The sequence below is a fragment of the Haliotis rufescens genome, unplaced genomic scaffold, assembly GCF_023055435.1.
Source record: "Haliotis rufescens isolate VD_foot unplaced genomic scaffold, xgHalRufe1.0.p SCAF_1, whole genome shotgun sequence".
NCBI lineage: Eukaryota > Metazoa > Mollusca > Gastropoda > Lepetellida > Haliotidae > Haliotis > Haliotis rufescens.
Window position 1 is genome coordinate 85,848,975 of NW_025963779.1, and position 19,681 is coordinate 85,868,655.

A 19,681-nucleotide genomic window follows, 5' to 3' on the forward strand; every position below is an offset into this window, starting at 1 on the left:
AAACAAACAAATGCTGGTTAGTTTGTGTCCGTGCCCGGGTCACACTGGAACCACCTGATTCTCATTTCACTTGGCTCATTGACGAGATATGGAAAACTACCCAAGAATCTCCCCTTCAGCACTGTAAAAGTGAGAGAGTTCTAAAATGCTTTGCACAGTATTACGGTTTGTCAGCTATTGTGGGAGGAAAGCACAAAGGGGTGTAGGTTGATTCCTTATCAACTCCGCTGAAACCAACACAGGGACAAGTTGATCTCAGACCAGGATCAGCATCCTGGCAAATCAGGGATTCAAACAATAATACTTTCTGGGTACTTTCATTGTTATCTCAATGTTCCTCCATCAACTGCTATCCTTGAGGAATCAGGGTAAGAATATAGGTCCCCCCAGCAAACTACCCTTGTCATATGAGGCAACTAAATAGATCAGGTGGTTCAGCTCAGTGACTTGGCCAATTGCATGTCATTGTGGATCAATGCTGATGGTGTAATCAATTACTGTAAATCTTGAAATTAATGCAAGCGTGAATTAAATGTGAAAAATGCGTGTGGTCTTTGCTCGCATTTTTAAAAATCGCATTTATATCAACAATAAGCAAAAATACCAACTTAGACATACGCTGATGTATTCCACACCAGTTTATTGAGCAGCACTTCTATACTTGCAAGTATGTAAACAATGTCATTCAAGCACCAATTACATCCTGTGAATTGTCACTGCTGGGGTCAAGACAAGAGTTCTACTCACTTATGTCATCACTGATCACACCTGCAAGTCCAGACAGACGCCACCCTTGTTCTTTGCGACTGCGTCAAAGGCCGACACGAGCCAGCACGCATGTATTGTTTTTTGCAGAAGTACTTTACTCAGCACTAATAAGAGGTGCTATTTGGTGTGTGATTGGATTAAAGTTAGGTTGGATTAAGGTGAGGATTATAAACCTGTATGAGGACATCTTTAGATAGAAATCCACTGATGCTTGAGAGGAGGGGGTGTCGCATTCATATTGAGTCTCATTTTTGGCTAGGGTCCAGTGGTCGCATTCTTTTGGAGACACATTAATTTCACAATTTACAGTATTTACAGGCCGCCTCCAACAGCTGGAATATTGCTGAATGCAGCATTAAACAGGATCTACAAACTGGTGAGGTACTGATACTGGCGTCAAACCAATAACTGCAATCTGGGTACAACACATTAACCCATGCTGATCTGTTGAAGGAATACACACAACACAGGAAGATGTTTGATCAGATTATTTATTTACATGTATCACTCATTCACCCTTCTCTGTAATACACACAAATGTCGACGTGACACTGAAGACAAAAGGTACATAATGGTATTACTGTTAAAATAATTTTGTTATAAATAAAGTTCATGGTTATTTGATTCAAGAAGGAAGTATCACTTACCAAATGATGCACTGGAGGGCCGACTCGGCAATGTCGTGAAGATACGCTGCTGACATGTTAACAATACCCTGAGCACATTTAAATTACTTATAACCTGGAGACAATATGGAAAAGAAGAATGGTACGGTATATATTCAGTTGGTAATCTACGATTATATATTCATATTAATACTGACAATATTAGTAATAAATCTATCCCAAAATGGGTTTCATCCACTGACAAATTATTGCATTAAGCAGATGACAGAATTTTTGCAAGTTTGGTTTCACCAACCAATAAATACCTTGAACACTTGTACAGTAAGACAAATAACTGATGTATGCATTACTTACACATTATCTGGGTTAGCGAAAGTAGTAATTAGCTTCAGTTCGCCAGATAAACTACCAATATTCAATCTTTAAAGTTTAAAACTAGGCCCCTCTATGGAGCATGATTGCACGATTTTGGTAACAGGTAAACGAGTTGATATACCTGATGATAAAGCACAGCCAACTTGAAAATACAAAATTTTCAGGTCTTCTTACGGATTCTTACAAATTATACATAACTTCGAACAACACTGACAGTTCAGCACTTCATTTAAAACTTTCTCTGAATAGTTTGAGAGATGGACTACTTAGTAGATTAACAGGACACACCTGGGTATTACTATCTGAAAGTTTCGTATACCGAAAGCTGCCTTGTGGTGCAAACACAGGCAGTCTGCCAAACGCTTGAGTCAACTAGCCCAGACATGGCTCATCATTATCAGATGATTTTTAGTGTTAAACTATCATGAGCAGTTAACTAGACCGAGCAGAATTTTACTGGACTTGGGTTTCAGACTACTGGTTAATGTTGCGGACTGCATCGGTGTTATACACATGACTAGTTCAATCATGCAGCCACTACACAGTCATACCGCTGTTCAATTAATCTTATTTAAGATTTGTTTGTTTCTTAAAAAGAAAGCAGTCATGAAATATATGATGAATTTGTGTCACGTAAGTTAACAAAAGAGTATCAAAACGCTGATATAATCTTCAACCTTGAAGCCCTAGACTAATTGCATGCTTAACCCTGTTTGTGTTGCTACTTCTTGTCAGATATCAGAGTATGCGGAAAATGAAATACTCCACTGTTCACAGAGACATTACATTTCTTCACGTATCGAAATGTCCCACTTGAATGATGTTGAACAAGAATTCAAATGTTCTATTCCCATTCATTAGCAATCACAAATCCTTGACTATAACCTTTTTAAAATTGTATTCAATGTTGAAATTGTAAGCTTTTCCCTCCTGCTTCTCCTTTAAACACATGGAAGACTGTTTGAAATCGGCCACCCTCTTTACAGCGCCGTATGCTAAAACAATTCAGCAGGCTAAAGGTTAAACACATGGAAGACGGGTCATCTCAGCCCAGCATCACCACACAGACTACACAGGCTGAGGGACGTTAGACATAATTCTTCTTGCATCCCTACCTGTTTTCCTTGATCTCTTTAAACACGACAACTGTTTATTACCTCCATTTGTTGCTTCGCCATTTACAGAACGGCAGATATCGCCTTGAGGAGCATGCAAGAAGTTGTGGTAACAGTTACTGATAGTTCAGAAACATACATAATTTGTCACTGAAAGAAACAGTTGGGGTTGTTTTTTTTGACAATTGTGAAGTTCCAGTCCCAGTTCAGTCGCCATCTCGGTGGAAGACAAACTTGAACTAATAAAAAATAAATTAATAAATGCCTTCCTCTCCACAATGATTCCAACAAAAATATTTCCTGTGCATTGAAAGGCTAAGAACACCACCATATGTCGTTTGGAAGGACAAATGATTTCTCACCCCCAAAACAGTTACATAAACCACATGTGTGCTTTGGTGTAGTTGGACTTGACCCATGCAATCCAGTGATTTCTGAGCTGTGAGCAAGAGGCAGAAGTCAAGACATGCCTTGTATCAACCATACACCAAATGTCTTAAAGATTAATTCAAAGTAAACTTAGGAGTGATGAAAATGTTTTGTATTAATTAATTTTTAAATATATATGCAATATCTGTACACATAAACACACAACTAATAGTATTTGCTATTAAACACAAAGTAGAATATTCTAGATTATACCTACACCTAAAAACCCTAGTCAATGATAATGCAATCATCTACGTCCATTGCCTCCTCCTTGCTAGCACTTATCACTGTTTTCTTGGCAACATCATTGTCCTGAGAAGTGACTGCTGTCGCAGATGGTGTTGGGACAACCCCCTTCACAGACACCTTAGCCACAGCTTCCCCTTTCAGGGTTGTCTCCTTTGATATTGTCTGTTTAGGGGTTGTCTCCCTTGAAAGTATCTGTTTGGGGGTTGTCTCCCTTGGTACTTTCTGTTTGGGAGTTGTCTCCCTTGATACTTTCTGTTTGGGGGTTGTCTCCCTTGAGAGTACCTGTTTTGGGCTTGTTTTGAGATCAGCACTAGATGATGACTTGGGTGACAAGAGCATTTTTTTAACAACGCTTGGAGGAACAGTCCGTGCACCATTTGGAGGTTTCTTGGCAAAATCCATAATTGATCTTTGATCTTTTGGCAGTGTTTTATATGGACCAAGCACTTCTTCACCTGCTGATGTATCAAAGTCGGCGACAGGGGACCTCTCAGCACTTGGAGTGGGAACAGGAGTAGCAGGCTTAAGCTGTACTCTTCGTATCTTGGGTTTGGGCAGTTCACTAGGTTGCATTTTCTTTGCAAACTGCATGATTGAGGGTTGGTCCTTTGGAAGGGGTTTAGCTTCAGCCTCTTCTGCAGCCGGCTCTTCCTTCATGATGACTGACACTGAATCGGTGAACGATTCAGCCAAGTTATTGGGAGTTTTCCTCCCAGCAGCCTCTTCGTTCTTCACCTTGATCAAGCCCTTGGACACATACTGCCAGGCATTGGGTAGAGCTGGCTCCTCTATCTCATACTGTTTGAGAACCTCTTCTTTCACATACCAACACACTTTCTTAAAATTTGGTCTCCTTTCCCGCAAGGCAATAGACATGATTTTCATCTCTAGCTGCCGTTTTGACATCCCAAACCCGTCAGATGTGTCCTTATTGTCCTCCTCTCCTCCTCCGCCACCACCAGAATTGACGTCCACAGCACTCACTTGAGCGTTCTTTTCCTCCGTACAAGAGCCCTCCAACACTGAGGCGTTCTTGTCGGTCACACTTTCATCCACATCCATATTGTCACCGTCTGCCTCACCCAGACTGCCCGAAGTCTTTTTCTTCCAGTACAACCTGAACTCCTTGATCAGTTTCTTGATCCCAATCAAGTTGCCATGCAATAACCGTATAAGATCAGGCATGGCTGAAAATGAGAAATTAGAAACAATGAATACACATACTCTCAAAAGAACAACTCAAATTTGGTAGGAAGTACCAATAGATGTCAAATATTGATCATTTCAAACAGTACTTAAAAACAAAAGATGTAGTGCCTTTTGTAACAATCAAGCATTGTGACACCAATAACGAGCTTCACATATTATACAGATAGTGAGAATTGAACACAGGTCTAACACAATGAACAAACATTTCTACAACAAGGACACCTTACTACCCCTCGAAATGTTAAGTAAGACCATAAACAATGACAAAAGGAAAGGGATGTCACTTGTTAAAGCTAACATTACAATGAACTCTGTTACCTCCACCAGGTGACAAGTACTCACCCTCCTCTGGCACAGGTTTCCTGTTTCCTTTTCCAAACGATGTCCTGTCTCCATCCTTCCCACCACCCGCGTTGTCCCCGGGCCGAGACCTCGTGTCAATTGGCAGCATAGACAAACACACAGCCTGAAAACACACTTCCATTACAAACTCCAAGACACCTGATCTGGTAACAGTTGCTTCCTTGTCATTAAATTCAAACTAAAAACTTCAAATACATACTTAAATTCAAACTAAAAACTTCAAATACATACTTAAATTCAAACTAAAAACTTCAAATACATACTTGTATTCAAACTAAAAACTTCAAATACATACTTAAATTCAAACTAAAAACTTCAAATACACAGCTTTTCTTTGAACATTTTTGTTCAAGGAGTCTTAAGGTCATATCTTTTGACATACTGAACTTTCGAGAAACTGTCACTTTTCAAATATATAACTGAAAATTTTTCTCCTTTGCCAATTTTTTGGTTCAGTAAAACTAAACAAAATAACACATCATAGTTTCGACATATTTCTATTATTCAAAGAGTACCTGAATGCTACATAGAGAATACTACACTTATTCTCGTTAGATACTATTTTTACAAAACTTATGGAATTTCTATCGTATCTGAACTTGCGAAAGTGAGGTCAGATAACATAGAAAGTTCATGAGTTTTGTAAAAGTGGTATTTATTGATTATATAATGTGTGTAGAGTGTGTAATATAGAATGCAAAGCAAATCTGATGCGTGTGACTATCTTGTTTGGTTGAATAAAGTTCAGTTCTGTCTCGTAGAAGAAAAAGGTTTTGTAAAATGTATGCCATTTTGTGATTTTTTTATGAATGAAAAAAGTAGTTCCAGTGTGACAGCGGTCATGGTTATCCAATCAAAATGAGTAAAACAAGTTGAACCTTGTATGACACATGTGACTTACTGATTTAGTATCTCACCACCTGTATCTTCACCACATGGGTAATAAATCAAATAAAGCAACCAAGTTCATGATAATCTTGGTGAAGAGTTGGCTCACCTGGAACTGGGCCAGTTTGGCCGCCAGGTGAGACGCAATAGCCTCCCCTTCCCAGGCTACGCCAATCACGACAGCTCGGACCGGCTGTTTCTGGCGCTTCTGCTCCGCCTCCCATGCCTCCTGCTTCGCCATCTGACGAGCCTTCAGCACATCAGGGGTGATCTGAGAACATAAACCAGATGTAAACCAGGAAATGTGTCTAAGAAACATTAGCAGTGCTTCAGCTGACAAGGGGTCTCGCTTAATTGACCCTTACGACAAATTTCCCTGGCTTTGTATTTTTGATACCCTGCTAGACCCTGAACATATACTCACATCAATGCAAGCTCTGCCACAGAACTGTTGTGATAAAGTACAAAGGTAACACCCATTTCTGATGAATTTGAGATAAAACAGTGTCCGAGATGACTTGACAGAAATTACTTCAATCTATTTTTTTAGATTGAATATTAAAAGAATTTATCATTGTACTATTATCCCACACTTAATTTAATGTAATAATTTGAAGTGTCACGTGATGAGCTGTTGAGTTACCTCCTCGTCCTGCTCACAGCCCTCATCCTCAGACAGGTAACCGTGGGGGACCATCCACCCGTCCTCCTCCTCTTCCTCATCTTCGTCCTTGTCCTCTTTCTCATCACCCTCATCCTGGAGACAGATCGACAAATCAAGGTCTCAAAAACACAAAATATCTCACAAGATTAACTGTTTAAAATGAGAGTGTGCTTCTTTCGAATGCAACATTTAATCCATAATTAAACACGCCTGACATTATTCTGTCCTATTACTGCTGTACATTGTAGTAGTTCCCCTCCTTAGTTCTTGACCCGTTTCATTTACTGTTATCAGTTAGTTCCACTCACAGCTGAATACTGACCACAGGTTTACATGAAATATAAGAGATATTTATCATCACTGACAGAAGGCTTTCTCTGATCAAATGAATCAAAATGGATCTTGTTTTAGAAACTTGTTCTAGGCAACCTGCTTGTGCTCTTTTTGGTATTGATGAAAATTTTAATGATGTTTCCTAAGCTTATATACGAGCCTGAAAATGAGACTCAAGAGTAACCAAATCTAGAATACAGAAACCCCTGTGTTGAGGATGGGAGGGTGTGTAATGAGCAATTAATATATAAAGCCACAGCTGCAATAATGTGACTTGAACATGTGAAACAGCCAATCTTTAAAGCCCTCGGCTGGGTGAGACAACACGCCCCTGTGAGAAGACTTGAGCCTTACCTCGCTACTGGAGACACTCTCACCCGGTTCCTCTTCTTCCCACTCGTCATCACTGTCAACCTCGTAGTCAAACAGTTCCTGTAAGCAAACAAAAAACACAGACTTACAATCCAATCAGAAAGCTTCACCTCACTGGTAAGTGAACAGCAGTCGAACAAGCTGCTTATAAAAGTTACTACTTACATGTATATGCGTGTACTCTATCAATGACAGGCAGATTATTTGTATTGTACTGAATAAAGTGTGCTATCCTTGCAACATAATCTTTATTTTCTGTCAGAAATATTTGAAGCCTATATTATAGTTTGTTTGCTGCAAAATTGTACCGATGAAATGCAAAACAGATATAAATCCGAAAGCAAAAATTTGTCTGAAATGGCACAAAACTTATTTATTTGTTGGTATGATTTTGCTGCAAACGAACTACAGGTGAGTTTTCCCCAATGTAAGGGCGTAAAGCTGTCAATGCAACTAACCGTATCCTGTTTAAATGGCTTCCTGGGGTTGAGCACTGTACTCTTCTTGCGCCAGGTGCCGTAGTAAGGCGGACGATAGTTGGTGTGAAACTGCAGCAGTTTGCAGTGATGGCGGACTAGATTCTTATTCTTCTCCTCCTCCTCGATGACGTCCATACATTTCACACTGTCTTCATCGTCCACATCGACAGGCGGCGACACTGCCAGTCTGAAAAAGACAGATTATTGCACAATGACAAGCAAGTAACAAAAGTAGGTAGGTTGTATGGTTGATTTGCTGCTAAATGTTTCACTCATCAATATTCCAGCTACATGATAGCGGACTGTAAATAATCGAGACTGGACCAAACAATGCATTGACTGACATCATGACCATCGATCTACACAATTGGGATACGATGACATGCATTAACCAAGTCAGCGAGCCTGACCACGTTCCAGTTAATCAACTCTTACAACAAGCAGAGTCGCCTCTCGTTGCAAGCATGGGTTGCTGGAGACTTATTCTAACCCGGATCTTTATGGGTGCATGGTGTTGACAACCATCTTGGAAACTACCCATAAACAATAAGGGTCCAAGTGTCTGGGAGTCCTTGTTATAGCCAGGAAGTCCACACTTAAGGGGACACAAGACTGAAAATGAAATACAATAGCAGCAAACCTCAAGGACCCAGGACTCAAAGACTTCAATTTACTTTGGGTGTGTGTGCAGATTCGAAGTGCCAATGCCCTGCAATACCATGATAGAATATACAACATGATACCTCACATTAGTCTGTTCAAGTACCCGAATCTTACCGTGGAAGAGTTCGAGAACTCTGTTTCTTCTGGTATGAAGAATTTGTTATCTCCTTGATGTACAAAGGTTGACTTTCCTAAAAAGAGACAAAAAACAATTATCAATTCCCCTGTGAATCGTTCCCGATTCATTTCTTAAACATCTTGCTGATTTGACTGCCACAAGTTGGAGTCTCATATGTAGGATTTAACGTCATCTGAAATGGACAGTGGTGAAGATGACAAGCGTACCGACCTGTGTCTGGAGATGTTGGTCCAGCACTGCCTTGTCTTCCTCCTGCAATTCTCGCCGAGTGGGCGGTGCCAGAAACATGTCCTTCTTCACCTCGAACGGCATGAAGAAGTGGGACTGCTCCTTCACCTGCGAAAACAAGACATGTTGACTACCACTCAGCATCCATTCCTGTAACAACTTCTCTCACTGTTATCACTGAAGGTGAGGTGAAATGGGTTTAACATCGAGTCCAAGATTATTGCACTTATATAGCGATGTGCAGGTACATGTGTGTGAGGCTGCTTGTACAAGTCCAAACTAATGCCGATTTAATAGTGCTAGCCCACTGATACCATGCTGCAGTTTAACATGAATACCCCACTCAGACACAGTATACTGACTGCGAGCCGACCAGTCCTTGTTTAAGACCCTTAATGTCAAGCGCCAGACAGGATAAAAACGTCAACTGGTATGACTCAGCAGGAGATCAAGCCCTGGACTTTGTGCTCTCTGGGCGGACGCTGTACCACTAGACCACAAAGGCAGTCCCATATCACTAAAAACAATCTCACTAACCAGTGCTCAGGCAGAAGCAATCTCATTAAAATCAGATCTTAGTTCTCGCTATCGCTGAACAAAGATGTGAGGACATCCCATTACGGGTCACGTCAGGACGACCTTTCATCTGACCAATCAGAGCGTCGCTTACCAGATCATGAAAGTGATAGTCAGAATGTGTTTTCCAATCAAGCAACCTCGAAAATGTTAACAGGGTATTCCGAACGACAGTTATGGCCTGTACGACTGATTCCGTCAAAATTATCGTGTATCTCTCGCGTGATAAAAACATTTGAACGGAGGAGGCGTTGCACAGTATGTGGGAAGCTCTGCCATACAATCACAACAATATATTAGACATTCTGGAATGTTCTTTGGTTCAGCTTTGAAAATTTTAATCGAGAATTGTGTCAACATATTTTTCAAGCTTAGTCTGAAATGGAAGTCACCAGGTTGAAACGAGTGCCGTAAAGCTCGAGAAAGCTGCTATCTCATTGGCTGATATCGACTTCTGGTTATTAGTTTCGCGAAAGGTCGTTCTGACGTGACCCGTAATCTTAGAGAGATCTTAGATCTGATTTTAATGAGATTGAGGCAAAAGGTACAGGGTGACAAGACAAGGCAAAGCACATTGATGCCATACAACTTGGAAATAATTATCTGCATTTATACAAAAATCTTGCATGGATGCATCAAAAGTTGCTCCTGGAACTGGGGAAAGTGCCTTACCTTCGATGGTGTCTGTGACTGTGCTTTCTTGATGAAGAAGAAGCTGGTGAATGTTTGTTTTTCCTTCTGTTTTTTCTTATTCTGAAAATGATCATAATTTTTAGTGACCGAGTTTAGTTTAAGGCTGCTTCTAACAGTATTCCTGTTATATCATGGCGTGGCGTGGCACCTAAATGTGGAAATAAAGTCTGAGGTGATGCAGATCTCAGACTATCTGATGAACCAGGAATCAAACACACAATCATAGGTGGTGATCCCCAAGGGATGCAACTCTGCACAGTGAATTGCAGCACTTTGGACGTCTGGGCCACCTGTGCCCCTCCTTATAAACCTCCAGTGACGTCATCCTATTATTCTCCAGTCGGGTTAAATCTCATAAACAGGGACGTTGTAATGTCCCTGGGATTTTATATAATATCCCCTGGATTTTATAGGATATTCAAGTCATATTTGCTATAAATTGTGTTTTAATATCCCAGGGATTTTATATAATGTCCTGGGTATTTAATTAATATAACTTCCGTTCAGATTGTAACATGTAATGAAATGTAAAATCAAATGACAAATGTTTTCTTTATATTCCCGAGGATCGAACTCGCAACCTTCATATCTGTAGCCCAGTGAGTGTATCCCTCGGGATGCGGGTTTTAAATATCATAACAACCCTCGGACGTGTTTTAACCTATACATATAATCTTAAGACCTCAACTGCTACAAGGCCATTCGTGAGACAGATTTGCCAGTGAATAGGGGCTAAAAAGGATTTCATGCAAAACTATTGCATTTTATAACCCATTGGGAAACATGCTATGTCAGACTGACTGCACAGTTGTGACTTAGTGCTGACCTCATCTTTACCTTTTCATCTTCTTCCTTCTGCTTTTCCTCATCCTTCTTTCGCTTCTCTTCCAGTTTAGCGCTGAAAAGAGTCATATATTTTAGCTGTGAAAAGTATATGCTTGACACTTAGTAAATGCTCAGTTGTTTCTATATGGAAACATGTGCACCAGCTCTTACAACCATGTGATACAAACTCAGGCGGTTGGTTCAGTATACACACAGAACAAGAACTTCCTTACATTTGACCATTCCAGTGACCTTGACCTTCAATGGAGTGATAGAAATTGAAGCTCGTCCTGTACTCCTTGCCAAACTGCCCAAAAGTAAAGGCATCATAAGGACTAGTAGAAATTTGCCATTTTTAAGGAGTTAGCTATGTTATCATTATGAGGACAAGTGGCCTAAAGATGTTAGTTTCCGCCACTGTAATCGTCAACAACCATCATGTACATGTAAAATTCTTGTCATTAATCATTTGATAATCATTGTTTCCTGTTGGAAACTGATAAAAAACATTGTTTCTCATCTCCTGCAAAGTTGTTGATGTGATGTTTTAACAGAACTTTCTTAAGATTTTGATTTAATCGGAAAATATAATGCAATCATAGTAATCGATTATGTGCATCCCAAAGTTCACCCCAAAGTGATCCCTGCATCTGCACCATAGGCAGTCCTAATGTGCCCTTCAAGAACCACTGATATTTGACTTCAACAAGGTGTGACTCACCAGCTAATGCACTCCCAACTGTTTTGATAGTTCATATCCCTGCCCATCTCAAAATGATGTCATATCAGTGATTTAGTCCTCATAATTGGAGTTGTTCAATATTGTTCATGACAGCTCTTATGCTGTAACAATAAATTGTCTGAGAAAATTATTTTTTTCGTGCCTGACAAACCCAAACTTTTATTCTTACAAATTCTTATTAAGACAAGATGATATACATAATGATCCACAGCGTCTTGTGATTTAATAATGTAGGCAGGAAACACGATCAGAAAAATAAAAATGATCACAATTAATGACGACGCTGCACACACAAAAACATGTTTTTGTGAACAAAGTTGTGTCACAATTTTGTTTCATCAGCCTCATACCAAACCTACACATCTGAACATCCTTATCTCCAGCGAGTGCACCAATCTTACTCTATTATCTCCTGCTTCTTCTTCTTCTCCTCCTCCTTCTGCTGGAGTTTCTCCTGCTTCTCACGCTCCAGCTGATCCTTCTTCTCCTGCCGCTCACGTTCCTTCTTGTCCTGGAAAAGGTAAACAGTCAACTAGCGTACAAAACAAAGGGTTGAGGGAGTAGTTCTCACTATAGTGCTCAGTGCTGCTCACTGACCTGGTGATTGAGCCTGTGTGAGGATGGAGTATTTCAGTATCAAGTCGTGACAGCTTGATGTGGGACGAAAGCCTGAAGTGAAACAGGTCTTTGGTGCCTAAGACTATGGTGAAACTCACAAGATCAGGTAGGGTGATGACCAACTTAGAAACATAATCTGGTTCAACTGGGACTTGAGCTTATGATCATAGGTTTCTGGCATGCCTAAAGAGTGAGTGAAAGAGTGGGTGGGTGGGTGGGTGAGTGAGTGAGTGAGTGAGTGAGTGAGTGAGTGAGTGAGTGAGTGGGTGGGTGGGTGGGTGGGTGGGTGGGTGAGTGAGTGAGTGAGTGAGTGAGTGAGTGAGTGAGTGAGTGAGTGAGTGAGTGAGTGAGTGAGTGAGTGAGTGAGTGAGTGAGTGAGTGAGTGAGTGAGTGAGTGAGTGGCAGATTTGGGATGGGTTTAACACCACTTTGCACAGTATTCCAGTTATATCACAGCACATCAGCAAAATGTGGGAGGAAAGCCCCAAGTGATGCAGATCTCAGATGTTTGCCCATTTGGTGAAACCCACGAGCAAGGGTATGGTGCTGACAAAACTAGAAACATAATCAGGGCGAAACAAGACAAGAACCCATGATCATGTGTTTCTGGCGTGCCCAAAGGACCCAACGCTGCATGGCGAATTGCTGTGCCTTTGACTGTGCCACCTGTGCCCCCACCCACCCAAGAAGAGGAGGAACAGTTATTATGATGTAACAAGAGCGTGTGTTGAAACTTACCTTTTCTTCTTTTTTCTTCCGTTCCTTTTCAGCCTTTTCTTCATCTTTTTTCTTCTTTGCCTCCAACCTCTCTTGTTCTTTCTTTTCCTTCTGCTGTTGTCGCTCTTGTTCCTTCTGTTCTCGGAGTTTCTGTCTCTTCGCTTCCCGATCCTGTTTCTTCTCTTGCTTTTTGATTTCCGACATCTAAAAACAGAATATTCAAATTGTGTATCGGGCACCCATATCCTGCAGTTATCTTCACACTGTTCAAATTCATGTAGATCACATTCACACCATTATGTAGCACATCATACCAAGCTTCTAGCTGCCCATGCCTTGCTACTTCACAAGTCAAGTGTCAATTTGTTTCCATGGAAACATAAAACAAATACAATTTTGACAGATTTCAAAATAGCAAAAGGCACCAGTTAAGCAGATGAGCAATGCATATGTGCAGTTTCATACAAAAATGTTGAATGGTTTTCAAGTTCTGTCCCGGAAATAAACCCTACCTTGTTTGAGACTAAGTCAAAATTGTTTCCATGGAAACGTAAAAAAAAGTAAAATTGTGAACAAATTCAAATAGCACAAGGCACCAGTTAAGCTGATGAGCAATGCATATGGCAACAGTTTCCAAGTTAAGTCTCGGAATAGGATGGGAACGCCGACGCCAAAGTGAAAAGGAACTGGGCCCAAAACAATATGTCTCCCTTCCCTTTGCAGGGAGGGGAGAGAGAGACAATATCCACATCAGGTACAACGCCCTACATCACGTACAGTGATCCACATCATCAGGTACAATAATCACCATGCTTATTCACTCCATCCAGGGTGATCGATATAATTAAAGAAATCTTAACATTAATTCTACACATATGTAGATTCAGGTTACAGGTAAAGAATAGGTTGGACCGTGAATTTCAGACACCCTCGGTCAAAGGGACAGAAATAAACATATGGAATGGGTATGATCACAGCATCCTCACAACATGGTGAGAAATAATGTTTGACTTTTCCGCACCAAGATACTTTTTGCTTTTATTGATATTATAAACTTGGTGGTTCAGCACTGAAAGCAATGGTTCCTTGTCACTGACCAGTATACTCTCAGGTCACTTCAGTTACAGATCGACTGGTTTGAGAAGACTATTATCGTATAAGCCTCCAAAATGAAGTATCCACATGATCCAAGCAGATGACTCACTCGTCTTTCTTTGGTTGCAAAAGCGTAGTAAGTCTCAAGTGAAACAAAGGGCAGGGTGATGCTAAACACATGCTAAAGGTAAGTGTTTTTTTGGTCAACAACTTGTATTTTGAAATTGAGATTTGTGAAAAGTAGCCAAAACCAGCATTTCTTTTTCAGATAAATCAGATGACTCCAACTGGCAAATCATATTAACTCTGCTTAATCTTTAAATGTCAAGGATTTATCTAGGATTTCAAAACTTTGTGGAGGAAGGCAAATTGAGAAACTTGCTACTAAATCTTTTCAGTCCTCTTTATTGGCCATGTTATCAGTGAAATACAAGTCATCTGCACAAAGCCATGACAACCATTATCTGTGGATGGAATTCTAACAACATATACTCGCCGCGAAAAGAACGAACCATAGAAACATATAGAGAAGTATGTAAGTTAACATGGTTAAGAAGAGATGTTTCCAATGTGTACTACTTATAAGTTAATGACAAAACTAACAATCAGTCAAGTGTTACCATAGAGTGTCTTTATTCTTAAATTCACACAGCATAACAGTATGTTTATTTGTGCATCGATCCAATCTCTTGAATATGAGTAATTCCTCATATATTAACCAATATGTATGGTATTTGCATATCTTTTGGCAGTTAGTTTATATTACGGTAATATCATCAGGGGTAGACACCAATGCTCAAACCCAACCAGGGATAGACATGGCCACTAGTCCATTAGTCCGAGACCAGTGAAAAATTTAGAGGGACCAGTTGTTTTCTCAACAGATCTATGTAACATAAGCTACTAGTTCGAACTGACTTGCAGAAAAGTTACATACAAAGTGATGATTTTGGATTAGTGGTTATCTGAAAAAAAAAAAAGATTTGGGGGAAAACAACTGGTCCCTCTAGATTTTCACTTGTCTATGAGTAACGGACTTGTGTTTGTCTATCCCTGTAAATCCATGCTAAAATAGATACTTTAACAATGAGAGCCCTACATATCACGATCAGACATACCTTGATGCTTGCTGGTCTCTCACGCAGGTTCTTGGGTGTACTTGTCTGTACCGTGCTGCCACCTGGTGTCTTGGAAACACTGCACTTCTGTTGTTTTGTTTTGGGTGTTTTGCAAGTGGATGAGTTGGCAGTTGGGCTTTTGTCTTGGGAGGACACCGACTTGTCTGCCAGGCTGTCATTCATGGAGACATCTCCACCACTGTTTTGGGTTTCGTTCAATGAGGTATCATCAACATCCTCATCCTCATCATCAGACTCGTCTGAAGAGGTGCTACTCTCCTCATCACTATCAGTTTTACTACTTGACGAACCATTTAGTTCTGAGCTTTTGTTTTCGTCAGACTGAACGCTAATGGCTGATGCATCCAGATCATTCAACCTGGCATTATCGACTTGTGTCACCTGTTCCTTTTCATGAGAAATAGGTACGTCTTCCTCTTCCACCATATCAACATCCACACACTTAATAGGCTCTGGTTCAGCAACAGTTGTAAATTCAGTTTTATTCCCTTCATCTTTACACTCAGGTTCTGTAATACTGTCTTTTTTAGCTTCATCCTCATCTATTATTGCCAGAACATTATTTACATCTTCAGGTTGAACTTCACCTCCCTTCTCATCAACAACAGGCTGGGCCTTCTCATCAACAACAGGTTGGGCCTTCTCATCAACAACAGGCTGGGCCTTCTCATCGGACGTACCAGTGAGCTTGTCACCTGCCTTCTTGGTCCCCTTAGAGCTGGTCACCTCAAGGGCTTTAGCATTGTCACAGTTATCAATAATCTCCTCACTAATCTCGGTTAAATCTACTACTTCGTTGGTTGAAGATATCTCCTCTTGGGATGACTTGCGAATAAACCTCTCCAGGATGTTGGTCTCGCAGGGTTTGCGTTTCGCCATCCCCGAGACGGGGACATTTTCTGCCTCGGAGCTGGAGCTCACCTCATTGTCATGGTCGGCAATGTCAGAAGGAGTCTTTTCTGGGATATCGTGCTTGAGCCGGTCAGCTTGGTGTTTGTTGAAAATCTTGGGAGCTTTGGCGCTTGGTGATTCTTGATCTGACAATTTGCGTTTCTTTGGCACCCCATGAGGAGCGGGGTTGACACATATTTGAGATTTTGGGCCAATTGGTTTAAATGGGAGGCGTGCTGAAACACATGAAGAAATATAACTACATTCTGTTACTGGCAGGTGAGGTGGGGGACGTGAAACATGTGAAATGGTGTAGAAGATTATTTCACTTATGTAGCAACTTGCAGTTGCCATCTTTCAACGCCTTTATCATGTTTATGCACTACACTATGGAGAGGTGGACTGGCCGAATTTATATGCTTAATATTGTCATATTGCAAGGCATGTTTGCATTCTAGAGTTTCTCATTGCTGATTTGTCAATTGAAGCCATAATACATCACAGTGTTTCATTGTTGAGAACACATTGTTCATGACATCACAAACTGATTACATGACAGCTTCTAAAAATTATGGGCTGTCTTCGATGCAGTTTGCTGTAGGGTTGACATTTCATTTTTTTTCTTAATTTTCTCTCTAAAAATGTCAAGAAATAAAAAGAATAACCTACTTAAAGATCTGATTATCAGGTACGGTAAACTATGTTTATTACAAACTGACGGATATCACAAACTATGGTTATGACAAACACCCTTTTGGTCCCAGACATTTGCTGTATTTATGCTTAACTACAATTACAACTAATATTAGAGGTCCTTTAGAGTTTGTTATAACCATAGTTTACTGTAATCCTTAAATCCTTGTAGCTTGCTGGTTTATTCTCTAAATATTAAACGCTGATTTCCATTTTTCAAAGGCCCTTCAAACATTTACTTGATTACAAAAAGTACATTGTTATTGTAATATGCAACCAACAACCCCCTACCAATACCAACAAGTACTCCGACACCAGTATTACCAGTAATATTACTGCCATGTCACTTGGCAAACACATTCTCAGTCTGTTGCAAAAAACATTTGAAACTACAGTAAACTACGGTTATAACGAACACGCTTATAACGAACTACGGTTATAACGAACTAAAATTAGTAGTCCCTTTGAGTTCGTAATAACCGTACTTTACTGTACTAGCCAAATTTTATTTTCAGTAGCCAAATGTTATTTTCAGTAGACTTCATGCTAGTATGGCCTATTATAACTATAAGGATAATATCAGCCAAGGTTACTAGACATTGGCTTCAGGCTAGTGGCCTTAGTCATTGACTGCACGCACTCCATGTTAACACAAAAATCTCAGCTCACCTTGCTTCAATTTCTTTGCAGATGATGGTGAATCATCATCATCAACGATGGTCATACCCTCAGAGGATGGCGCTCCTGTAAAGAAGAGAAATTATCATGACTATTATCTTGTCTTTAGACATCCTAAATGTGTCATAACAACATGCATGTAGTGTCATGAGGTCATCTGGCATGTCCGTCATACAAAACAAAAACATGCTATATGGTAATAAAATAATTTCTATAGAACATGGTTTTCTGAACAGGTGACGTTGAGTCAAGCACCTGAAGCTATTGTTCACTTCATTTAACATGTTTAAGTTTACTAAACATTTGCTAAATGTGTTCATGGTTCATGTTAAGAGATTCCAAACTAGGTGCCCTAGGCTGGGAATAATGCTCAAGTTGGTCACTAAAATAAAATTCACTTCTATCAAGCCATAACATTACCTGTTATGATATAACAGGGAAAGTTGTGTTTCCAATTACAAACTTTTACTGATATTTGCTGCAGACTTTGGGCTGAATTATCCGCTTGTGAGCAGGTCCAGATATAGACCACTGATGTTAACAATTCCTCCTAATGAAAAATGGCTCATAACAAATGGTCATCATTATCCCAAGAAGACTCCCAGACTGCTAAATTCAGCTACCAAAAATTGTGGAGTGAACGTCATGCCATTTATGCAAACCTGATGTTCTACTCTGTAAAATAACCGCAATGTGTGGGAAAAGTATTATTTAGTGCTCAGACGACACGTTTTATGTTACACGTTTTATGTAACACAGATGGTTTGCTAACCTCTTACATGCCTCTTACATTTGGTTCACACCATAATACAGCAGGATGTTTACGGTTTTGACGCTGTCATAAATATGTATCAAGTGTTATTTCATCAATTATTTTATATAAAGGTTTTTTTAAGTAGTATGTTATATTTTTTTTATCCATCAAAGCTTGAGCTGTGGAACAAATAAAATATATTATAACTTTTTTGTTTTATTTGTGGCTTTTGGTCCTGGTTCATGTGGTAGGTTGATCAAATTTGTAAACTGAAAATACGAGTGTCACCTCACTGACAATGAGCCAGTCAGCAATATTACAGCAATATTACAGCCACCTGTAAATAACCAAGTCTGGACCAGATAAACTAGTGGTTAATAGCATGACCAACCATCAAAGTAATTGAAGTATGACAGTCAGTTCTTATAACAAGCATAAGGTACTCGTGCTACTGAGGAGGACCCTACCCATCTTTATCGTGTTCATGACAACCAGCAGGTGTTGATGCCCATTGCCAAGGGGAAATAATATATAGTACGTAAATGAAGCATTATTATAATTAAATTAGCATAACAACTTGTGACTAGCCTCATGGTATTAGAGCATACATTATAAAAAGTACTGCTACTGACAAACTCGATCACAGAGGCGCATAACAGCATGGATAAACATGACGTAGACCTGTGATAACGTTTCAGCTGCATCAACAACAGCAGGACTCAGAATTCTGAACGATCACATTATTTTGTGAGGAAAACGTACTGGGCCGTACTGGAATCGTGTATCTTCAAAATAAGAGCTCAGTTAATAAATGTAGCTAAAGCAAACATTGGCGTTTCCAGAAACGTCAATCTTAGAACTCCATTTATAATCATATTTTAGGAGTTAGTCGCAATAAGCTGTACTCACCTGGTAGATCAACATGTTTTTCGGCACAGCTGGCCACTTGTGCCATTTTCCAAAGTAAGGTGCGAAGCCCGTTTACCTAAAAACATAAATACACAAACAGAACTGGTGACCAGCCTCACTATGTTACCACGACATGACAATGCTCACACTTGGCGCGAATGTTGTGTGTTCATCCCTGGCGCCTTTCCACGGAGTATTGACAGAGAGATAAAATGATTGGCTAGTATTTTTAGGTTTCTCACTACTGTTTTTATAAGACATGCAACAGTAAAATATACCATGAAGAAAATGTGTACCCTAAATTACGTACTTTAAAAAAACATTTATCGTTCGATGATATTATTCTTTTCTGCGTAATTACTCTGACCAAATAAATTATTCTATTTGGCACACAACTAATCAAATGTCTTCATAAATAGTAACACAGGGGAGGCAACTTGTGTAGGTGTCA

General features: G+C 39.9%; 1 protein-coding gene across 1 annotated transcript; it reads right to left on the reverse strand.

Moving 5' to 3' along the window:
- Positions 1 to 1,241: 1,241 nt before the first annotated feature.
- Positions 1,242 to 19,410, reverse strand: LOC124147110 (chromatin assembly factor 1 subunit A-like). Its single transcript, XM_046517740.2, has 15 exons — positions 19,231 to 19,410; positions 17,559 to 17,633; positions 15,285 to 16,432; positions 13,093 to 13,275; positions 12,138 to 12,247; positions 11,007 to 11,067; positions 10,149 to 10,229; positions 8,883 to 9,008; positions 8,648 to 8,724; positions 7,850 to 8,057; positions 7,374 to 7,451; positions 6,666 to 6,779; positions 6,132 to 6,293; positions 5,114 to 5,237; positions 1,242 to 4,749 (listed from the first exon to the last, which is right to left on the reverse strand). Exons 1-15 carry the CDS (start codon positions 19,274 to 19,276, stop codon positions 3,542 to 3,544), a joined length of 3,801 nt encoding a protein of 1,266 aa, XP_046373696.2. The 5' UTR covers positions 19,277 to 19,410; the 3' UTR covers positions 1,242 to 3,541.
- Between the last annotated feature and the right edge of the window lie 271 nt (positions 19,411 to 19,681).

Coding starts and splice junctions, on each gene's coding strand:
- LOC124147110 (XM_046517740.2), bottom strand. CDS start 19,276: ATGGCACAAGTGGCCAGCTGTGCCGAAAAACATGTTGATCTACCAG. Junction 5,238..6,131: donor CCAAACTGGCCCAGTTCCAG/GTGAGCCAACTC, acceptor GTGTGTTTTCAG/GCTGTGTGTTTGTCTATGCT. Junction 4,750..5,113: donor GAAACCTGTGCCAGAGGAGG/GTGAGTACTTGT, acceptor TCTCATTTTCAG/CCATGCCTGATCTTATACGG.